The 25,955-nt window shown below is 31.8% G+C and overlaps 1 protein-coding gene across 1 annotated transcript in view; it reads left to right on the top strand.

Moving 5' to 3' along the window:
* mwh (multiple wing hairs) overlaps positions 1 to 25,955 on the top strand; it is a 228,419-nt gene that overhangs the window by 142,236 nt on the left and 60,228 nt on the right. The window contains exon 3 of the mRNA XM_014432981.2: positions 23,853 to 24,028. Coding sequence (XP_014288467.2) covers positions 23,853 to 24,028 — 176 coding nt within the window. The remainder of the gene's footprint in view (positions 1 to 23,852; positions 24,029 to 25,955) is intronic.

Below are 25,955 nucleotides of genomic sequence, written 5' to 3'. Positions count from 1 at the left end.
ATAAACAGAAGTAAAGCCAATATACCAATGTAATTTCATTCTACTATCTGAAAATTTGTAAACGCTCGCCAGATAAAAATCTCACTATATGAACCTTGTAATTATTCTTAGGGGACATATGTCCCAGAATAAAGTTATTTTTTCATTTCATTTCATAATAGAGGGAGAGAAATCATATATCAAAAAATATATATATATAAATGTACACCTATTGAATACACAGAAGAAATAAAGTTAAAAGAATGGACACATTAAATATAATATGATGAAGAGTTTTTAACAGTTTTTGTTTCGAATAACAATGCTAATATGTAGAGAGTTATAAAGGCAAAATAATCTGATTTCGTGATCACATTTATTGCCCACAAATGTTCATCGATTTCGGGCCAATTTATTACCTAAGGCCTTAAAACCTATTTTGGGCTTTTTACACTTTTATTTTTGATCTGTTTGATTTCTGCGTCTTTAGGATTCTTTTTTAATATTTTTTCTGTATTTTTTTAATCATTGTAATCCTTGGTATTTTGGATTAAAAAACATGTTTTGTTTTTTTCGTACCCCCCTGACGAAATAAGATATTGAATACATACATATAGGAGTTATATGTATATCTGGTAGTTTTTAATTCATTCGATCTATGTTCTTAACTTGAATGCCATGATCATAAAGCTAGGAACTCATGTTTCATAAACCACGATTCTTGTTTCACATTTGTGTGTATTCAAAACACCACAAGCAATCCGAAAACATTGTGAAGAAATCTTGTAGGAAACCACAACATGGAGCAATTGCATTGTTTCAATAAGATTTTTAGTAAAACAAGGTAATGATTTTTTTTTTGTAACGAATACAATTTTTAGTTTCAAAACCGAAATTTATTTATTTAAAGCAAATAATGCTTCAGATAGCAGTAATTATTATTAACAAACCGAAATTCATTTTGTAAATAAAACGCTGGTTTAGTGTAAAATATTATCTTATCCAACTTCATATCGTTTGCAACTTGAGCCATAAACAACCTGTCTATATCTATACCACTACAGACCATGAAGGGTCAGGGGTGCTGAAATTAGTAAGGAATTATTGTTATTAGGCCAACGGTTTTGTAAGGAAGTGATTTGGTTAGAATCATGCTCGAGCACCAAGGTTATCCCAATTGTGAGATTGACACCCACTTTATGAGGCTGGTGGATCTGGGAGGGCCCCCGAACCAACAGGGTTGACTCGCGGCTGCAGTGAAACAGAAAATAGTTAAGAGGTGTAGATAGTTGGCCGTAAATTATTAAGTGGAGCAGATGGTCGGGAGGGGGGACGGTCAGCACAAAAAAACAAATAAACTAATAATTATTTATTCGTGCCGACTTTTTGACCTGATTTTCAGTTCTTCATCATGGCTATAAAACATAAAGAGATAACAACCATCATTGGGAAAAACATAAATGATAAACCAGCAAATTTGGAAATATACATAACAATGAATGCAGATTCTGAGTGCGGGCCGAAAATCTTATACACAATCTTATCTTCTTACCTTTATAATATTATATTTCATCTTTCATTGTTATCAATCTGCTATTGTCTTATCCAGAGGTTCCCAATCTTTTTCGGTTTGCGGCTCCATAAATAATCAGAGTTTTACCTCGTGGCCCTTAATACATCAGATTATTTCTAATGTTTTGAATTTCTTAAAAAAAAATTGGAAAACTTTCCTTTTTAAAAGCGATTACCCATTTAACAGCGAAAAATTAAAAACAGTTACTTACTATTTTCCTTGGGATAATATAAAATATCTAATTTCAACTGTTTCAATAATATCCATGTTAAGACTGGACAACCACCATGTTGTTAGAATAGTTGAAAAATAAATTAAACACTAATTTTAAATTCACAAACAATTTATTGAACGTCCATTGACAATATTAAAATTATTAATGGGATGGATAGGCTTGATGTTCACTTTACGTCTTCTCAAACCTAGAAATAAAATAAGATATGGGGACCTTCGTTTATTGTTTAACGTTAATTTTTGAGCGATATTTACTTTTTATTACTAATTAATAATCGTAGAGCTTTACCACTAAGTAGTGGATATTCTTTTACTGATATCCAAAAGCCAGAAAGTACCGTATGCTACCAAATTTTTACTTAAAAGTATTATCACAAGACAAGTCAATAAGAGATTACTCTTCTAAAGAAGTAAATTATGATGGAGCCTTGGCTTTAAATGCGCCATGAATCCATGTAAATTTATCATTATCTGCTTCAAAGTATTTTTCGAACTTTATTATAAGCTTTGATAGGTGATCGATCAACAAAAATGGATTTTATAGTGCAAGACAAATTAATATCATTGGAGGTTACAAACTGAAGCAATTAGGAAAAACAATCACTGATAAACTCTTCATTAATTTTTATTTTCCATAGCTTGGAAATTCCAAGAAAATTGCCGAATTGTTTAATGGAATATTTCGCAGCGCACTTATGAAGGCACCTCGGCGCCCCGGGGAACCGTGGCGCACACTTTGGGAAACGCTGGTCTAATCCCATAATTATTAATCAACTATTTTTTCAATTCAGTGTTATGTATATTTTAGTATATATTAGTATATAGTATATATTAGTTTTTTTTCTGACCTCCTAGAAAAAATTAAACAACAAATTAAATATATACAAACAGAATGAAATGTATATACACAGGCAAATAAATATCTTGGATTGCCAGTGTGGCATTATAAGATAAGCTGCCGGGTCCGCTGAAGGCGGTGTCATTGATGATGGCATGAGTCTGCCGTGACATCATTTATTTATTGTTTAATTTTTTCTAGAAGGTCAGAAAAAAAAAAAAAATGTTATGTATATTTTCAAATTTGTTAGTTAACTATTTCTGTTTGATTTTATGTTTCTCTTAATGATAGTTGTTATCTCTTTTGGTATTATAGCCTTGATGAAGACCTAAAAATTAGGTCGAAACGTCTGGACAAATAAATATGTTTTTGTTTATTTGTGCTTTTATTGTTTACCTCCCCCCCCCCCCGACCATCTTCACTACTTAATAAATAATTATCTGTCACTGACGGAATCAAACCCCGGCCCTAGGAACTAGAACCACTGAGTCACCCCGCTCCACTGTGACAACAAATAAATAATTAAAAAGCTAGGACCTAATTTAAAATCCAGTTTCTTGGAATCCCTTTTCATTTAGTTAGCTAAGTCAATTTGTAGTAAATCTAAGTGCAGTTGTTTATTAACAATTAAAGTCGTTGTTTTCTTTAGTTGTTTCAAAAGGACTTAATAGCCTATAACCTGAGGTTCATTAAAGGAAGCATCAAAAGAAAATAACCACTATAAGTGATTGGAATGCTGGAGTATTAACGTTTTAGAAACATTGTAACTTATAAATCTGGGGTTATTTATTTGAAATAAATGAATAAATCCTTAGTTACAATTATTTATTTTTAATTCAAACAATATAAAAACCTATTGCACATTAAGTTTGCGTGAAATTTTAAAAAACATAATTATTTTACCAATTTAATGGATTATTTTAGTCATTGTAAAAGTTCTATGTATATGGCCTACTATTAAGTAAAAATCAAATGGAAATGTATGACATTAAAAAAAAAATTTCACTTTACAATTTATTTCTACTGGTAAAAATTATTACAATTTATAGATTGATATATAATAGTTTATTGAAACTCAGGGGAGGTGTCATATCTTATATTCCTTCAAAGAGAAAGTGAAACCAAAATGCGGGGAGTTAACCACTCCCCTGTATAAGTATGTCCGCCATTATAATCTAAACTGAAACGCAGCCATTTATTGGCACCTACTTCCATAAGACACGCCTTTGGCTTCTGGCTTCACTTTCCCAGGCATCTTACCCGGTCTATTATTCTCCTTCCTCTCGTAAAAACTTACCTATCTTCAGTTAGTACAAGAGCCCAAGTTGAAAATAAAGTGAGTTATTTCCCCGTAATTTTTTATTACTTTAATGAAAACTATGCATAGTTACTAGTCGGAATTGATAAGTCTGTCCACCATAATAAGGTAAATTAAAAAATGGTGGCTGTTGCAAAACTTAAAAAAAAAATCATTCGGAGCTTCATATATTTAAAGCTACCTACAACACTAAAAAACGTAATAAAACTTAATTTTCAATAATAGTAAATTTTCTAAAATATGAACCCCATCGAACTCTCTGCGTTCAATAGTTTCCGAGATGTACCTCTATAAAAAACAAAATTTCATTAAAAAATCTACTGGAAATCAATAGTTGTTTTCAGGAGTTTTTTTTAAAAACGATGCTCCGCAGTTAATAATAACCCTTTAATTACACCCCAAATTCTCCAATCACAAATCACAACCCTTGAAGATTGGTACCGAAAATGCAGGATTAAAATTAATCCCATAAAATTATCTTTACCCTTCGTCATAAAACCTACCAACTAACAGTTCAAGTGTCTGATTTTTCCATTTTTTTTTCATTTTATAAATTTTGCTCTTAATCAAAGCCTTACGATTAATTTTATCACTGAAATATAAAGAATAAAATAGTTGCAGATGATCTTACTAGTTTTATAATGATATTATCCTTAAACTTATTTCTTAAAAGTTGGTCAAGTGTACCTTTATAACATTACTTTTTCAAAATAAGATCTTTCGCAGTAAATAAAATATTGCAGTAGGTGTAAGTAATCAATAAATAAGCTCATTATTAAATCTTTGTATAAAAATAAAAAGCCATATTAATTGACGAAATAATTTTGAAATTTTTAATAATTTTTTTTTTTAAATAATTAAATAAGGCCAAGTTCAGAACCGTTTCTGACAGCCAAAACTGTCTCTAGGTCTGAGCAAGGACTGTCTTGAACCTTTTATCTTCAAGCATACACATTAATCCCGAGTCCGTTTTAAAGAAGGTTAGCTACGCTTTTCATGTACATGTTATTACAATAAATTATATTATTAAGTCGATTTATGTAGATTTTTAGTATTTTATTCACAATTTTACACATTTTGGAATTTTGCCGCACAATATAGTACATTTTGGGTTTTTTAGTGCTCAAAAATCAATTATTAAAAGGAAGACGGTTAAGTGGTACAGAACACCATTCTTATCAGCCCTGACGAAGCCCTGCAAAGTGGGTCGAAACGTCGGTTAACAATAAATAGTTTTTTGTTACTATTTTGAAACCTTTATTGACCACCACACGACTTTCTTCCTCCGATTTTCATCTTTTTAATTTTCCATTTAACTTTTGTTCACATCATTTAAGTGTTTGTATCTTTTTTAGCCCAGATGAAGCCCTGCAACGTGGTGCGAAACGTTGGCTCAATATAAATAGTTTAATCACTATTTGAGTTTTTATTTGACCGCACCCAGACCATCTTCCTGGAGTGGGTTTGATTCAGTCCACTATTCACAAAATTTAATTTAATTGCAGCCGGTTTGGTCAATATTAATAAATATTGGTTCTCTTGACAAAATGGATTGTATAACAAATTAATAAAGCATATTTCCTTTCAAAAGGAACGGTAAAAAAAAGAACAGTGTTATTGTGTTAATTTAGTGAAGAGTTAATTGCTAATTTCAAAAAATTACAGCTTGTCAAAGTTATTAATTGCTAATTTCAAAAAATTACAGCTTGTCAAAGTTATTAATTGCTAATTTCAAAAAAAAAAAACAGGAAAATAACGACAAAACACAATGGAAATGAAAATAATTTACTATTTATTATGAGGCAATTTCTATTTTCTAATACTGTTTACTTAAAAATTATTTTCAAATGAAAAGTATTTTTCACCATCAGTTTGTTCACTTTCGCGATGACCTCTAGTCTGAAAGGTACGTTTCGATCTTATTTATTATTTTCCTTTATTCTTAATTTGAATCTTATTCTTCTTTTTCCGTCTTTTGTATGTACATTTTTTTATGTTTATTTTTTTTTATCTGTCGTTATTTCCGTTTTCATTAATTTTCTAAAACCTTTTATTATTCTGATCTAATTTTTACGTTTTATTAAATTATTTTATTTTTCATTTACTTAATTTATGTTTAAGTATTTTTATCTTTTTTAAGCCCTGGTTAAGCCTTGCAACGTTGGGCGAAACTCATAATAAATAGTTTACGTCTGTTTGAGTTTTCTTTGACCGTACCTGCATCATCTTTCTTTTAATATTACACATGTTCAATCAGATATCTTCTAGTAAAAATCAATTATAAATGAATACAATTGATATTTTATACCATGTATTAAAAAAGAACTTATCATAAGGAGAGACAGACATCCATGGTAAAAATATGGATCAAGAATGCTTTTACTTGGAATTATTACCCACTTCTCATGTTATATTTAGTGGGTAGTAAACAATTTTAAGTATATCTTTCTCTGAGGTACGTTCAATTTATTGAAGAATGTTTAAAAAAAAAAAAACGGTCATTAGATATACGTAAGAACGGATTTAATATCGATTCTTCCTTTTATTTCTTTATATGCAATAGGAGCAAATTGCCATTGAGCCCCCCCCCCCCTTGAGGAATATCTTCTCGCTCTATAATGAAAAAATGGCATCACTTATTGGATCTTTTAAAAGCCGTTACCCGACCTAAAGCCGTTATTGTGTTTTTGCTATTCCCTATTCAACATCTGTTACGGTTGGTATTCTCCATTTCGGAATTTTTATTTTTAGTGCCACTGCCGTTTATGGTATATCGTTTATAAATCACTATTGAAGAACATAATCTATATTATATTATTTTTGAAGCATCTAACTAGTTAACACGACTAGTCTTCAAAATCGGTTTGAAGTAAAGCTGGAACCAAAAACTAAAATGTTATTTATTAGTGCCAACTCATTATTATTTAGAATAATAGAGAATAGAATAGTCTACTTACATATTTAATTAATCACACATACGTTTTTCGTTATATATATAATTCAAATTATATACTACCGACATCTCACGTTATGTTTAACTAAATATAACATGTTACTACCAACCGGTAGTAAACAATTTTAAGTATATCTTTCTCTAAGGTACGTTCAATTTATTGAAGATTGTTTAAAAAAAACAAAACAACAACGGTCATTTGATGAGTGCAAGAACGGATTTAATGTATAATGAAACTACCCAAACCCTCTAGTTTCTAACCTTGCTTCCTCTTTCATTCCTCACAATCCTTTGAGGCGCCTGAAAAGAAGATTGAAACGAGACCTGCTAATGTAAAACGTCATTAGAGTGCTATCAATGGGTAGTTTCTACACGCCTGTAACACTCCATTAACCAAGATAAACAATAAACAAGATAGGACTGACCCCAAATTTATCCGAAACTCTCGCAGATGAGGAAGCTAAAATTACACCAGTGTTTGAATTTTTAAAAGCATATCGCCTTCTTTATAAATTATAACTCCTCTTTTTTTTTACAAAATTTTTACAAAACTTTTATCATGCCATAGGCGTTGATGACCAGAGGATTTTACGCCTTTAAGCAACAATCAACAACAACAACAACTAATTGAAAAATATATTTCTTCAAAACTAAAATAAAAATACTTTACTAACATACAGTACATTTATTGATGATCATAAAAAGATTAAATGAATTAATTATTTTTTAAAATTTATTTATTGCTATTTACAACCGTACATTATAATACATTTAGTAAATTTGATCTCAGTTAAATTAGAGTGTTACAGGCGTGTAGACAAACTACCCATTGGTAGCACTCTAATGACGTTTTACATAAGCAGGTCTCGTGGCCATCTTCTTTTCAGGCGCCTCGGAGGATTGTCAGGAATGGAAGAGGAAGTAAGGTTAGAAACTAGAGGGTTTGGGTGGTTAGAGAGTCTATAATGGAAGGAGTGATATCTGGTTCGGGCTAGATCGGTTACATGGGGAACATTAAGGTCTTTATGTATGATTTTATTTGTAACAAAGTAAGGAGCATTGAGGTTTTGGATTTCAATGATTGGATACGAGAGGAATTCGAAGGTTTAGAGGAGCTCCAAAGCTCAACTCCGTATGTCCAGATTGGCCTTAATACAGTCATGTAGATCAGTCTTTTGTAATGAATTGGAAGATTAGACCGTTTGTCCAGGAAGGGCTGTAAAAGTCGAAATCGACGTGCAGTTTCTTGTCTTTTCAGTCTAGTGTGATGATTCCAGGTTAGTCGTTTGTCCAGATTTAGTCCAAGGTAGCGAATCATATATAATATAAAGTTATTATAAGTAAAACTAATATTAAATTAAAATCTGTACCACTACAATCCATAAAGGGTTAAGGGTGCAGTACTTTGAAATGTAGTACTGCTACTAGACCAACGGTTATGCAACGAGGTGATTTGGTCAGAATCATGATCGACCGCCAGATTTTTACCCAATTAAGGGTATCCAATTTAAGAGGCTGAGTGGACCCAAGGAGTGCCACAGAACCCACAGGGTTGACTCACGGCTACAGAAAACAATTTTCTACCCAGCCAAATTCGAACCCGGGTCCTTGGAGTTAAACTAAAACTTTTAAATGTTGCTTCAACAAATAACGTGTTTTAATTAGCTCGTACGTAATTAGTTTTTGAGAGTAAATCAGATGAAATTATGCACTTCAACAAAATTAGAGTGCATTATCAGAAAAGAGATCCATGATTTGACAGACACTTCCTGTATCTAATCAACGCATAAATAAACCATTGTTAAGGCTTTTTCCAATAAAAAATTTCTATAGTGCGGAAGCGAAGGATCATACTAGAGGGCGTCTGATTCAAAACGACCTCATAAAAATAATACCGTACAGCCATACTAGAGAACATAATCTAAAAGGGAGGATAAGATAAAAGGAAGTGAGGGAATAAGCAATCCCACTTTATTGTGGAGGCCTTCATGACACAGCTGGTCGTTCCTTGAGTCAATATCATGGCATGCAATCCTACATAATGGAAAATGCACTCCATAAAACCGAGCAAGACCGATCCAGAGTACCCACATAATTCGACGAAGTAATTACGTTCGAAATGAAGCCTTTAGGAGTTCAACTTGATCAAAAAACTTTTACAACTCAAGATTCATTTCTTTGGTTGATATATATTTTAGAGTGAGAATGTATATGGACATTTTTGAACATTTTTAGTTAATTAACTCCGAGATAGCATTTGATTAGAATTTATACAGTTAGGGTCATAACATAATAAAAAGGTTAGCTATAGAAACGTAATATTTTTTTTTCTACCCTCTTGTAGAAAATAGTTACAAGTAAAATATAAAACAGAAGATATAAAAGTTCAAAATCCTTTTTTTACCTTTACCTTTATTTTAAGGTTGATAAGGGTACGTGTGTGTGGAGAGGCTTAGTTACAACGTATAACGTAATAATTTATGAGTCTTCTTTATGTTTCGAGCGAAACCTTTATATTTAGAAGTATAAATATAATCAGTTCATTATATATAATCTTTGTTTTTTTAAAAAGAATAAATTTAAACCAACAAGCAAATATTCAATAATTAAAATGTAATGAAAAAGCTTGCTGATTTTTTCTTAGTGATATTTTTTTTTATTAATAACTTTATTGCAATTTACAACTGTATATTACATAATACATTTAGTAAATATGGTCTTAGTTAAAATGGAGTTTTACAGGCGCGTAGAGCAACTACCCACTGGTTGCACTCTAATGACATTACATTAGCTGGTCTCGTGGCCATCTTCTTTTCAGGCGCCTCGGAGGATTGTCAGGAATGGAAGAGGATGCAAGGTTAGAAACTAGGGGGTTTGAGTGGTTAGGGAGTTTATAATGGAAGGAGTGCTATCTGTTTCGGGCTAGATCGGTTACATAGGAAACATTAAGGTTTTTATGTATGATTTTATTTGTGACAAAGTAAGGAGCATTGAGGATTTTACGAAGGATTTTGGATTGTGAGGATTGAGTACGAGAGGAATTCGAAGGTTTAGTTTTTAAAACTAAAATTAAAAATTAATCCTGTATCTGTATATATATGATTGGATTTCTGAATGGATTGACTGTATTTTTATCTATGTCCTCAAATGACCTATTTGCATGCATTTATCAATGTGTGTATAATATGAGAAATATATTTCAAGCATTAAATTTGCCCAAAAAGAGTATAAAGTGCAATTTTGTGCAGAAAAAACTCATAATGCATTAAAAATCATATATGATTGTCCTTTCTATGATTCGAATTTGTGTTGAGGATTTTAAGGGAAGAAAAGTTGCAATTGCATGACAATTGTACCCTTTTTAAAGTTAATTTTATCTTTTTTATTATTTGATAATAATTTTACGATGACCATTGCAATATCCCATTATCCAAGCTCATGTTCCTCTTTTGTCGTTCTCCCGTCTTCTATCAAGTCAATATGTTCCTCCAGAGTTGATATACCCTCTATTCATCAGAAGCCTGAGCCGCTAAGACTAATATATATCTGTATTTAGACCGCTGGTGGTTAGACTACCACTGACCTAGAGGACCTTCATCAAGGCCAGAGCGGGCCAAACCAGTTCCTCTAATTCCCTGCACCTCGGGAGTACTCCCGTTACCACAGGATAGCGGGACCGTGCGTGTCTCATTTGACGTCATTCCCCGCGCCGTCACCGCTTTCGGTATGGAACGCGTGAAACCTGTATGTAATCGTCTTCCTTAAAGTCTTCCCGATCTGACTACAAAACCTCGACATTGACGATAGAACATTGGACAGGTATTATCCCAGATCTGTTCACCTTCTATACAATCTTCTGACCTCATAGGAAATATTGTCATGTCCATATCGAATCTGCTGAAGACATCTTTTACCTATAAATCTAATAATAGCTTCTTTAAAAGAATAATACATTACGTGCTGGGATCTTGGCAATGAGCTTTCATTACTCGTATACATATTTCTATCTGAATAATTATCATAATTATTTTAAATTCAATGAAACTAAATTGGTAAATTCCAAATTTAATTAATAAATTATTGCAAAAAAAAAATTGAAATTATAGATGCAAATCATAGACAGCATACCACAAACCAACAGTCTAAAAAAAGACTAATCAAATGGTATAACTCCAAAACAGTTTGACCTTTGAAGAGCCGGTAGAAAATGTTTTTTTTTTTCTTTCCTTTTTTTTCTAAAAATCTAGAACAAAGAATATTATTATGTGTATATCTGTGTTCGTGTATAATATAAAAAATATTATGGTGAGCTAATTAGTACTCATTGTTATTTACTGGTAATTTAGAGTGATATTTTCACTAGTAAGTTTTTACTTTAAAAAAAAAAAAATTAATTCCATTAATAATAACAAAACATATCCACAAAGTTTCAATACTTCTTTATTAACCATGTAACATGTCTAACGTCCTGGGCAACCTGGCCATCATCAAGAATAATTTATAAAATTATAGCGTTAATTACAACTTATTTGCATACCTTAATTTTAGTTGTACAGCCTTGTCATTAATTTATAAAACTTTGCAGACTATTACGTCCAAGTCAAGCAAACGTATATAACAAAACAAAGACGGGAAACCATACGTTTTTACTAGTAAATTTTCACTATTCTATGTTTAATTTACCTGTATTTGTCAATATGACATTTGATAATAAAAAAAAATTTTTTGTAAACAATGTACTTTACTATCATTAACTTATCACAACAATATTATTTAACCTACTACAACAACCAGGTTAGGTATATTATTATTTTATTTCACACTGTATTTTTGTCAATTTGGTATTAAAAATCATAAAAATTTAATTATAAATAATTATCCAAAATTCGACTATATTCATCATAAATTAATTGGCTTTAATTATAATTAACATGATATATAAATGGCTTCAAGTATTTTCTTTTAAAAATATTATTTTCTGGTTGTAAAATCACCGTGTTATCAAAATCAAAACTATGTTTATTTTTGTACCAATGTTTTATTTGATTTATGAAGATACATTTGCTTATTTTTTTATGTCATTATTGTGCTTATAAATCCTCTCGTCTCGTAATAGCCTGTAAAGTTTTATAAATAATTGTTGAGGCTTTAAAAATAGATTTAAGGTATGCATATTAAATCAATAATGTTTTTTACACTGTTAATAATAATATAATCAAATAAAGTTGTTATTTTAGTAGATTTCCTTGGTAACTGCTTAACTGGTCGAAACGTTGGTCGTTGCAAATGTAATTTGACCAATAAAAAAGTTTATGGGACTCTTTGGATATCTTTTGTTATTATTAATAAAACTACCAGTCTCAAATAAAATACATAAAAAATTAATTTCTTTAATAGCAGCATTGGTACTGGGTTGGATATTTATAACTCTAAACCCCCAGGTAAAATAACATACTTTGCTTAATATTCAGTTAGAATAAATTATTCAGATTCCTTTTGGTCGTAAAGGAATTGCATTTATTCACATTGGAAGTGAAGCTTTCAGTTATTATATCCTAAACGACATGGCGATTCCTACCAACCTAACGGTAACTGAAATGACTTGGAAATACTTTTACCAGTTCCTAACGTATTTGGGCTTCCATCTCCCTTATAAGGCCAAGTGCCGATTGAGTAGAGGACTATCATCTTAATTGACATGTATCGAACCTGGTTTTCACGAGGTGTACTTAAAGAACTTGAGCTCTTTTGAAATGTATTTTAAAGGTATCTTACAGTTCGATTTAAAATATTATGGGCTTCTGTATTATCTACTTCAGTTTTAGGGTTGTCAGAACTCCAGTAGCGACTTTGGAGACTTATGAGCGAAAATTAGGGAAAAAATATATTAGATCATTAAATATTTTTTCAATGAACCGACAATAAAATTGTGTTCAAGGAGATGCATATTTCGTTCTCTGAGTGTGATGATATTTAACAACTAATTTATATCTACATTCATATAATATCTGGAACAAGTCTTGAGTTATCTGTATCACAGCAATTTATAAAACACTGTAATAGACAAGTACATAATGACTGTGCAACCATAAAGTTGTGAAACGTAGTTTCAATATAGTTTTAAAAAAATATAATGGGAGTGGGTAGTTTATTGGACTTCTAGGACCCTAGTTCGAATCCGGCTGTGGCAGATTATTATTTTCTGTTTCAGTGTAGCCCTGAGTCAGCCCTGTGGGTTGGAGAGCCCTCCAGGGTCCATACTGCTTCATAAAGTCCATACTCTTAAATAGGTTAAAATCTGACGGTCGAGCGTGATTGTGACCCTTACCTCCTTGCCCAACCGTTGATTTAGTAAGAGTATTTCCTTACAAACCATTGCATCCCTGGCCGTTCATGACTTATATCTCTCTATCTTTGCTCATTTTAAATTATACAAGCAAATTATACGAAGATATGTGATATTGTTGGATAGGTACAAGATATTGCTAAATATGTATTTAATATTGTCACGTAAATCGAAATATCAAATAATATTTCGGTATATGATATTGTTTTTACTTCTTGAATTTAAGATCTCTACTAAATACATAAAACTTTTATGTATGGATTACTAATAAAATAAAAACCAATAGTTACCTTGTACAAGTCATGAATGGTTTTAGATTTTATATTCTAAGTACTTATTCATATGTTCAACTTTTGTACAGTGTTGGAAGTAGTCAAGATACACGTTTAACTCACGTTCTACCAACTAAGGGCCATTTCCATTTTGTAGAAGTTGGTGATTCTGAAGTTAAACCAGGACGAAAAAAATTCAGGTTAAATGTTCATGATTAAATCAGGATTTTGTGCACTTTTTCCTTTTATCAACCATAATATTTAATTTAAATTTTTAATGTGTGGAATGAAGTCCAATTGTATTTAAGAAAATGTTAAAAATAATTTTAATAATACTAATACGATAATCAGACCAATTTGGACATATGGAATTGAGATCTGGGGCTCCCTCAAACCATCAAATTCCTCTCGCATCCAATCCTTACAATCCAAAATCCTGCGTAAAATCCTCGATGTTCCTTATTACGTTAAAAATAAACTCATTCACAAAGACCTTACATCCCATTCGTTGCAGATTTGACCCAAAACAGATATGCGTCTTTTCATTCCAAACTCCTTAACCATCTTAACCCATTAATTCTTAATCTTTCATCCTTAACAATCCCTGATAATCCTCCGAGGCGTCTGAAAAGAAGATGGCCACGGGACCTTCTAATTTAAATTAATGTTTAAGTACCACCAATGGGTGGTTCCTTCCCAAGATTTTCAAGTGTATATGAAACATACAACATATTTACCTATTGTATTATTTTGTACAGTTGTAAATTACAATAAATAAATAATAAAAAAAAAATAATAGTCATTATTTATATACATTTATAATAGCAGTATTTACATTTACATCTACTTTTTCTTTATATACATGTATATAGACCGTCCTTAAAAGAGTATTAAAGTCTTTAACGGGGATTCTCCGTACTTTGGTTCGCTGAGAGTTCGTTTATCTTTCAGTATTTTCTGTTCTTGGCTTTTCGGTACCACAGTGTTCCTTCTGCCTTCTTTATCTCATCTACCCATCTTCTTCTTTGTCTACCTCGGTTCCTTTTCATATCCAAGGGGATCCACTCTGTTAATTTTTTTGGCCCAGTTTTCGTCGTGCTTCCTCTTTATTAGTTGCCCAGCGCATTTCCATTTCATCTTCTTGAAGTGCCTGATTACATCTGTGACCACGGTATCTTTCCTTATTGATAAGCTACTGAGCTTTTGGCTCCTTCGTATGCCTAGCATGCTCCTCTCCATTGCTCTTCGGTATGTTTGAATTTTGTTTTCATGGCGCTTGTAGAGGAACCATGTTTGGCATCTATAAGACATCACAGATAATATAGCTATAATAATAGATGTAGATGTAAAAGAAAAATATATATATATAATATAACAAACCAGCATTAGCAATTTCTTCCTAAATTATTTGACCCTAATGATGGTCTTAAATATGGTTTATAAAATGAATTCACGACTTGTCAAAATTACTAGGCCAGTCAAAAAAATGACTGCTATAACCTCAGCTTAAAACCTGGAATGAAGAAACGTATCGTGTACAACTATTAAACGAGAAATTATGAAAATCCGGTTCATACTCAGCGTGAGGGAGTTCAAGGTTTATCGTGCAATATCGCTCGTAATAAGCGTGTCCATATTAAACCGCAACGGTATCTCTATAGACTACATATAGAAATTCAGCTTAATAATGTCTGTATTAATTAATGTAACATTCATCTTATAATTTTTACTATCACAACATGTCTTCAACCTTTTTTACGTTTATTTATCAAAATTCACAACTGAATTTAAAGTAAAAATATAAATTATATTTATAAATGATTGAAATATTTTTCAAATTATGAAAAAGATGGTCGTTGGTGTGTGCGAAAAGGAAACAAAAAATAATTAAATTAGAAGATAAGGAAAAAAAAATATTTTCATGAAAACTTGAACCCCACCATGGTGTTAGAATAGGTAATGTCCAGTAGATAACACCTCCCCCTCGCCTCTCCCCCGTATGTCAGAAATGACCTGGAAGAGAGTCATAAAAACAAAAAAACATCCGTAAGTCCAAATAGGCCTTATTACAGTAATCTAAATCAGTCTTTTGTAACTAATTTTAAGCTTTGGCCGTTTGTCTATTAAATATTGCAATAGTCGTAATAGACGTTCAGTTTCCTGGGTTTTCAGTCTTGAGTTAAGTTCGTCGTATTTATAGATGTAGTCCTAGGTAGTGATTCTGTTTATTAAAGGATACTGTAGGACAGTCCATTGGCTCCCTACGAAGCGCAAAGGTGATTTGATTGGATTTAGTTCAATCCTCCAGTTTTTAAATGCTCCGATATTAATCTAACTTTAATTATGTCCAGATATCTTCTTTTATTGAGAGTGTGATGAGTAAATATTTGATGGCACCTTACTAGCTTAGTCTGTGGACATGGGATCTGTGCAGCTGCCTGTGCATTTCTGGGACTCGGCCAGCGGGACGTGTTGGATCGTTGTAATGCGCCTGGTGTGACCTGGGCTGTAAAGACTTTCACGTGTGCACTCTTTCTGGTCCAAGCCAGCATCACTCAGCGCCAAGAGAAAACGTCCCTGAATCCAATCATAGTCGGCAAAAATTACTTTATTTATATTACAAATATTTTTAAAAAATGTATTAAGTATGTACAATCGAAATTAATTTAATTAAATGTCAAAGTTACAATAATTCAAGCTTAAAACAAATATTTATTATATTCTAATAAATAAATCCAATCAATGCCTTAAACATTACCTTCATTCAAAAAATATATATTAATGCTATGTTTCTGGTTCTACAGCTTTTCTTCTGCTGACTTCGGCATAATCAATTTGCACCTCTTAGTATCGCCAAAAGTAACTGAACTTAATCATATCTGGTGAAATAATTGTTTTTTTTATCTTATAATATTTTTACAGGCTTAAATGAATTGAAAGATTTTTTTTTTATTGTTCTCGTTTTTTAAATATATTTTCGTCTTTTTTTATTATTATTCTTAATTTTTTTTTCATGATTTTTCTATATCTTTCTGAATATACTTTCTCTGGATCCCATTACATTTTTTCTAAAAAAAACTATATACAATGAACACTTATCTAAAAAGTTTATTTTTTTAATATCTTTATTGAATTTTACAACTGTATATTACATAATAGATTTTGTAAATATGATCTTAGTTAAAATGGAGTGTTACAGGCGTGTAGAGCAACTACCCATTGGTAGCACTCTAATAACATTTTAGATTATCTGGTCTCGTGTCCATCTTCTTTTCAGGAGCCTCGGAAGATTATCAGGAATGGAAGAGGATGCAAGGTTAGAAACTAGGGGGTTTGAGTGGTTAGGGAGTTTATAATGGAAGGAGTGATATCTGGTTCGGGCCAGATCGGTTACATAGGGAACATTATCTAAAAAGTAAACTCTTAAAATCTTAAAACAGTAATTATAAGTGAATAATAATCTAATGTAGTTGAAAACACATAGTTGACTAATTTTGTATGTAATATCTGATCCGAATTAAACAACGAAAAATCTGCAAATAATCAAAGGTGCATAAATAATGAAATAAATAGTAACAGCAATAAATATAAAAAGTGATAAATATTAAATGTGATAAACATGAAAAGTGATAAATATAAAAAGTAATAAATACAAATATTAATAAATATAAACAAAAACTTAAATATAAAAAATAAATATAAACCTTATAGTGGAAATTCTAAATAATTTTTCTTTTGAAACATTTAAAAAAATATAATAGTTTTTAAAATAAGTGTATACCTAATCATATAGATTCTTGATTTGAATTTTAATTCATTATATCTTATTTAGTTTGCTTAATAAGTTTAGTTTCACTAAAGTGAAGCAAATTAGGATTTATTGTAGGGTACGTGCACCCTTTGGTTATTGGCAGGTAAACCTTTGTTTTTAAATATTAGGAGTTTGGTACCAACTACCGTTTTTGAAATTGAGGCATGGACATGGAAAAGGCTGTATGTGCCAGAAATACGAAAAATGAGATTTTGACGAAATAATGATAAAAAAACCAGTCGCCAATCGGCCACTGGAAGCTCCTATTTACAACGGTTTAGTTCCTAGAGCTGTAATTTTTTCATAATTATAGTAAAAAAAAAGCGTGTTTTTTTTTTGTTATTCTCAAAATTAATTTTTTGGCACATGCCTTTTCCATTTCCATGCCTCAATTGTTGTCAGTTCTAAACTGAATCTACAACGTGATTCAGACGCACACATCGTGAATTCCATTCAAAGTGCTTCATGAATTGTCGACAGGAACAGTTATCCCCGTGTAGTGACAAGGGATGGCTTACTGTGGATCTCTCGGGAACTGTAGGAGGAAATTGTCGGTGCTGTGGATCCCAAATTGGTGCTTGGTACTCTAGAAGATGAAAGCCGTCCTAACAAACGATCCCTAATCATAGCCGGAGCCTTACCCGACCCGAGAGCCACAGCTCCTAGTATAAATCCCGGGGATGGATTACATACATCACCCAGTTGAGACTCGAGATTATCTCTCGAGAGCTGGCGGCTACCACTCTCTTGTGCAACAGTTGCCTCGGGGCCGCTATCATCGCACTCTTCAGTCCAACCCATTTACCGGCTTATCGCTATCGAGAGCGAGAACAGTTTAGTGTTAGTATGTTTTGATTAGAGGATGATTCATACGTTGTGTCGTATTGCCAATAAAAGTAGGATTCATTCGCAGAATAGCTTCAACTTGATCCTAAGAAATTGGCATAGGAAGATAAGCGACTTTATATGCGAGGTATGTGGAAAAAATAATACTAACGTATGAGTCCAATATCCAACCAATGATAATGATATCACTTTGCACAAAGGCCTCTTGATAAAAAATAGACTGAAAAGTACGATACAGTCTAGAAAGACTGAGTATAGAATATAAACTAATACATTTACAACTGTATTTACATAAAAATACATCTAGTAAATTTGATGCTAGATTATAATGGTATGATACAGATTTATAGAGAAACTATCCCTTGATAGTGATCTAATAACGTTTCTACATTACAAGGTCTAGAGGCATTCTTTTCAGGTACCTGGAAGGATTGTCAGAAATGAAAGAGGAAACAAGGTTAGAAACTAGTGGTTAGGGAGTTTATAATGGAAGCATTGATATCTGGTTCGGGCTAAATCGGTTACATAGGGAACATTAAGGTCTTTATATATGATTTTATTTGTGACAAAGTGAGGAGCATTGAGAATTTTACGAAGGATTTTGGATTGTAAGGATTGGGTACGAGAGGAATTCGAAGGTTTAGTGGAGCCCCAAAGCTCAACTCTGTATGTCCAGATAGGCATTATTATAGTCATGTATATTAGTCTTTTGTAATGAATTGAAAGTAATAGCTGTAATAGTCGGAATCGATGTGCAGTTCCCTGCTTTATCTGTCTTGAGTGAGGATTCTAAGTTTGACTAAATCAAGTTGTGATAAAGTAAGTACATGTATACGTATAAAATACATAATGTATATTTTTTATTTGATTTAAATTTTCTATATTATGTGATTATATTTTTTTTCAAAATAAATATCACACAAATTTAGTGCTAGAATCGTGAGTTAGCACATTCATATTTCATGAACGGAAATGAAATTGGGCAAAGCCTCAATAAAATCATCCGTTGATCTCCGGGTCTCCGTTATAGAGGGCTCTTTCTTAAGAGAAACTTCTCTGTAATACTAAATTTGAAATTATGAAGTAACGAGGTCTAACAAATTCTAATTTTGGATGTCGTTGACACAAGAAATCTTACGCACTATCCACTGAACCAATTTAAAATCCAAATATCCATGGTCAGACCTAGCTCAGTCATCCCATTTACGTTTGGTCGTAGTCTGTTCTTATAATTTTACTTCAATTGTTACGAAATTCGACTTCCAAAAACCACCTAAATTCTCTAGTCGGCTTGTTCGATCCAGAAGCCAGGCTTAAGTCAACTTAATATTATTGAAACTTTTTAAAGAGCTCTTGATACGCTGATATCATCTAAGAATAATTTGTGCAAAATGTGTGTATTCTGATAGCAATATTTTTTTATCTTTGTAGGCTTCTCTACCTTCGGTAGTAAGAAAGCAAAATTTAAAAGAAATTACAATTTTTTTTTAATTTTTTACTGATTGACGATTATTGCAATCTGTAAGATAGCCCCCTTCACTAATTGGTGGACTGGGTTATGGTAACTTTCCGGATACTCGTATATTAAAGAATAGAGGACGAAGACACTCGGGAATTCGCTTGACCTAGGCGCAGTGGTGACATACTGCTCGAGGCTTTAGTAGCACAATCTAGTGGCCGTTAAGAATAAGTGATGTACCCGCTACATAATCACTTTGTCATCCTGACTCATCTCGTCGCTCCGAGAAAGCTTTCATGTTGAGCGTTTTTCTATCGCATCTCTTCTTCACCGCTTCTTTTCAGGAATTCATGGAGAAGTCAATTGATCCTCTTACTGAATCTTTAATAAAGTTCATTAAAAACTGTGAATGTTATCAATACCTAATATTATAATCTGTCTGTTTGTGGGTGGCGACTATTTGAGGAAACGGTCCAGCCGATTCTCACGTTTGATGGCTCACATTATGCAACCTGATGCTTTGATTGTTTCGAATCAAGTCGAGCTTAAGAAACTGAAAATGCTCTTTCCAATATGTTTAGCCTGTCCTTATATGCTTATGTAACAAATGTTGAGCAGAAAACTATAAGTCTTATGGTTCAAATTACACAGTGATATTCAGAGAATGTTTAAAAACAATCTGAGCTCAAATTGAAAAAAATATCATATTATGTTAGTCTTTCTGTTTCTAAATATATAAAGCTATTTTGAGCGAACGTATAATCGCAAATTTTGACTTATCTTTAGTTATATATTTATCGTTTATACTTGCCCACGTTCAGCGGAGACGGGGGTGAGTTAAAGAAAAAAAATTAAATATAATCGCAAAAGGGGAAAAAAAAAATAATAATAAAGAATAAATTGTTCCTTAGGCGCCACGTTATTTTTTCCTTGGAAATAACAAAAACCGCGACTCAATATAACTAAAATATACCCCTAGTTAAACAATTATCGAATTATGACCACTAACAAATACATATAGATAACAGAAAACCTAGGGGTGAGAGAACATTGGGTCAAAAAAAAAAAAAATTAATAAGTTGAAAGTAGTGTAGATGCATAAGAAAGAACAGCTGAACTATACAAAAGTTTAATAATTAGAAGAAATATATGTACACAGAATGAAAAAGGAAAAAAAAATTCTTATTTATTAATAAAACGATTAAAACTTATAGGTTGACTTAACTTAAATGCTTAACCTTATTAACTAAATTTACATTATTATACAAAAGAGTATAAAAGCGAATATAAAATAAAATTTAATTCGAGCCCCACGTAGTCTTTGGGTGTACTCCTGGCAGAACACAAGGTTGTCCGATATTTCCTTTCCGGTTACCGTCTTACCTTCCCCACAAATATGAAGATGACACCTGCCACAACTCTCCTATCCAGGACGTGCTGAAGAAACGTTGCTACTTCTAGTGTTAATGACCGTCCATTGAAGTAGAACACCATAATTTTGAAAAAAAACAAAAAACATATAGGTGTTTATGGTGATGTCTCGATTCAAACGGTAAAGACACAGGGCCTGATAAACTATCACCACTTCACATTGAACAGTCGTAACGTGTTCAAAAACCAAAACGGTCACCTTCAGAAAACCCACTCGTCTGAACATATCGCTACTGTTTTTGTTTTTTTACCATGACAACCATCACACCTCGTGTCTACGCAGATATAGCCAGTTTTTTTAATTCACCACGATAATCGTAACACCCCTTGTCTACGCAGATATCGGCCGGTTTTTTATTTTATTTCACCATGGCAACCGTAACAAACGGATCAACCAATTTTCAATTTTCACGTCTTGAATTTTTCAGTAAGATTCCCTAAATGTTTTGAGCTCAAGATACTGATAAATTATTGATTCAAATGTTTTTAGTTTGAACGTAGGTATGTACAATTATTCTGATTTAACGGTTCAATTAACTAATATTTTTGTTGGCTCAAATTACTCAGTAATATCCCATGAATATTTTGAAACTGAACTCAAAATAGAAATCATTTTTATTTTATTACTTTTTTTTTATTAAAATGTAATATTCTCGATTTTGTTCATAACTAACGTCTCGGGTCATATATTTTATAGCCCTGAAGTTAAACGTTTCGCAATAACACAGGGATTACGATTTTTTTTTTCTATTTACTCTTCGTTAATATAAAATTAGTGCTTCGTACATAAATAATGAATGAAATGTATTATATACACTTTACAGAGTCTTCTCCCTTTGATTGCCTTGTGACATTATAAGGTGTTGATATCAGTCCAGCTAAGGTGGTATAGTCTAGCTATACCCTGAGGCTATGCCATGGAATTAATAAAGGGGGGAAAATAGTATTAAATTTCATCTTATTTTATATAGTAATATATTTCTGTACTCAGATTAATTACAAATCTTTAAATCAAAATAAAAATAATGAAACCGTAGTCGAAACTTAAACACTTGTAATATTTTTTTTTGAAGAATGCTAATTTGTTACTTTCATTTACCTATATATGAATTATACAGTAAGGGAAAGTCTTGCGATCATGCAAAATTTTCAATTCGAGTTTTCTACGGAAATACAAATTTGAATAACCAAGGCTCGCAGAATGGTCTGTGTGTGCGTTGAATGTGATTGTATGCAAGTAAGTTATATATAGACTTAGTGCTATCTTCATCTCTCTTTTTCTTTTTAATATGAAATCTAAACAGATATAAGTATTGAAACGTTTTTACAAAATGGAACCGAAGTCAGCATATAAGATGAGATGGAATAAATAAGTAATGCCAAAAAAAAAAAGATTTAAAAAAGTGCGACCACACAGTTGTGGGCAGGGCAACCGCCATGATGAGAGTGAACGACTCCCAACAACGTTTCTCACGTCTTCTTCTCAGGGCCTATTGTCTTGTCGGCAGTTTGCCCAACCTCTCTTCATATCTCGCCATTAGTTCGGTTCCTTTCCTCGATTCAGAAGGTTTTTTTTTTTTTCTCTCAGCCTGGTACCTCCACAACCATCTGCCCGATATTGCATAATCCCCCTTCAAGAAAGGACTGTTGCACCACCTTGCCAATCTGTGCCCGCGGACTGTACCAACGAGCCCATTCAGTTCTCTGTGCCTCTAATTTATGAAAGAACTATTGCTGGTCACGTTGGGTATACTCAGTGTCCTCATTGTGTCGATACGTATATTCTGTCTGACAGGCTGTTCACGCTTCGAATTTTCACCTGTTGCTTATTAATAAACAAACTATAAAAATATTTCTTTGACTTATCATTCATATATTTAGGTTTTAATTCTCCAGTAATTTAAGTCAAATCGGATCAGCAAATTTTGAAATACAGGTGTGTTGAGAAAAAATACGTTTACGCATTCGTAACTAAAAATGGAATTTGGACCAACTTGATACCAACTCTCACAATTCCTCGGGGTTAAAGTTTTCGTACAAAGCTAGAGTAGTTCATAGCAACGTAGAACACACCGATTGCGAAATGTCGCCTTTAAAAATACATATAATTAAGAATCAAAAATAAGTTAACAATGCACGTATTTATAAAATTTAGATAAGTTTATACAAACATTAACTTTTCTTAGTAATAACCTTCTTTATTAAAATAAATTGCATGTCCAACGTTTCGGCCGATCCTGCCATCATCAAGGACAATCTAATAAAATACCAGCTTTAATTATAGCTGATTATTAACAGTATTAACATTATTCGTTATAATTTGTGTACTTTAATTTTACTATCACAGCTTTGCATTGATTTATAAAACTTTGCAGGTTATTATGCCCAAGTCCATTTAATACGATAAAAATAAACCTATAGAACACAACTAATAATGGATACTATAAATTTATTAATAAATTTGCACCATTTCATGGTTTTATTACTTTTATTTGTTACTAGACATTTAATAATAATTTATATTCTTCACAATTTTTTTTACTATCAATATCTTATCACAACACCATTATATACCTACCTTAACAACCAGGTTCGATGTATTATCATTTTGTTTAACTCTACATTTTTGTCTATTTTCTTATTAAAAAGGCTATAAAATTTAGTTAGAAATAATAATCAAAAATTCAACTCTGTTAAATTCACTTAATAGCCTGCAAAGTATTATAAATCAATGTGATACTAAAATTATTATTAAGTTATTGTTTATTGACATCATCATTTTATCATTGCAGAACCACTGGAGGCCACCGGATTACAACGCGGAGAACTACGTCTCGGGCCTGGTCTCGCGGCGCGTGGGGTCTCCTCCTTCGCCGCCGGCCATGGAAGAGATGTCGCTCCGCCAGTTCTCCACCGTATCCGACCTCTTGACCAAGCTGGCTGTCGACCTCCGGGCTGCGTATCCCAGGTATTTAGATATATAATAGATTGATACTAGCTAGTTTTTGCCATTTGGCTGATTCAGGTTATGGGTTAATTATGGTTAAATCAAGGTTCATTATGGGAAAATAATTCGAATGAATAATTACACCCCCATCTTCCCAAAATAAATTTAATTTTAAAATACACTAATTTATGCTAATTTGTACGCTTAAAAAACTAGAGGCTTTCGAACATGAACTTCATAGTACAAGAGCCAGGGAGAAAAAAAGGCATCTCACCTCAATTTTTACTTTAATGAAAACTGTATAATTACTAGTCAAAATTGATGAGTCTGCCAAGTATAGGTAGGGGAATAAAAAACGGCGACTGTTTCAAAACCTTAAAAAAACATTAATTTTTCATTTGGAGCTCTATATAAAAACTACAACTACACTAGAAAATCTAAAAGAACATTATTTAAAGAAGAATTTTATATTTTAAATATTTTGCTGAAATATTAGGCCTTATTTACGTCCAATAGTTCTCGAGATACAGCCTTTTAAAAAGCAACATTTCATAAAAATGTATTGAAATATCAATAGTTAGTTCATTTGTTTTATGAAATCTCAGGAACTATGTGACGAACAAATGTCTATTAGCAATCAAATTAAAGCTAGTTTAATGTACTATAAGGTGGTTTATGACTTTTACCTTTGTAGGAATAGTAGTTTTCATGATATTTGCTAAAATAAATTGATTTATAGTTGTTCGGAAAATAAGTTTGATTAATGAAAAACTTTATCTCAGAAACCATTGGACGTTCAAATGTCTGTCTGCATTCAAATTAAAGCTAGTTAAATTTATTTATAAAATAGTTAATAATTTTTTTCTTTGTAGGAATAGCAGTTTTTATGATATTCGACAAAAGAAATTCATAAAATGTTAATTTCATTAAAATATTTAATTTTTGAAAAAATTATCTCTAGACCCATAAGACGCACATATGTCTGCCAACACTCAAAAAAAAGGAAATTTAACTTACAATAAAGTAGCTTATGACACTTATCTTCGTATGGGTAGTAGTTTTTATGATATTCGCATATGAATATAAATTTGGCAAATGAAAATTTTTCCTAACAACTATAAATCAATTTATTTTAGCAAATATCATGAAAACTCCTTCTCCTACGAAGATAAACATCGTAAACTACTTTATAGCTCATTAAACTAGCTTTAATTTGAGTGCTAATATACATCTGTACGTCAAATAGTTTTTCTTATATGGATTTTCAAAAATAAATTCACTAACTACTGATCTTTTAGAACATTCTGTACAACATTTTTGTGAAATGTTGCGTTTTAAAAAGCTATATCTCAACAACTATTGGACATAAATAGCTCTATTAGGACTCATATTTTAGAAAATTTATCCTACTTTAAATGATGTTCTTTTAGTTTTTCTATTTTTGTTGGTATTTTTAATGATGTAGAGCTCAGAATGAAAAATGAATTGTTTTTAACGTTTTAAAACAGCCGCCATGTTTTATGCCCCCTACCTATACTTGGCAGACTCATCAATTTTGACTAGTAATTATACATAGTTTTCATTAAAGTAATTGGGGTGAAATAACTGCCTTTTTTCTCCCCTTAGGCTGTTGTCGTTTGGTTGTATCTACACGGTTTTAATTACGATTTCTGAAATTTCAGTTAAAATGCACTATCATCCGTTACAAGAAAAAAGTTTAATATCAAATCTTAAATAAAATTAATTTGATCGAGATTTCTGAATTTATGACGATGTTTATGAAATGTTTTTGAAATTACCTGAGTTTTTGCGTTGTTCCTGAAGAAATCTAAGTTTATCAAACTGGTGCTACCAACTCTAAATTTATTATAATTTTGCTTCTGCTTATTTTGCTTGATTTTATTTGAGGACGACATAAAAGAACTTCACAAGAGATACAAAAAATCAC

Source organism: Halyomorpha halys, unplaced genomic scaffold, assembly GCF_000696795.3.
Source record: "Halyomorpha halys isolate HHAL.00 unplaced genomic scaffold, Hhal_1.1 Scaffold1141.1, whole genome shotgun sequence".
In the NCBI taxonomy this organism is placed as follows: Eukaryota; Metazoa; Arthropoda; class Insecta; order Hemiptera; family Pentatomidae; genus Halyomorpha; species Halyomorpha halys.
This window is presented reverse-complemented; position numbering and strand designations above follow the sequence as displayed.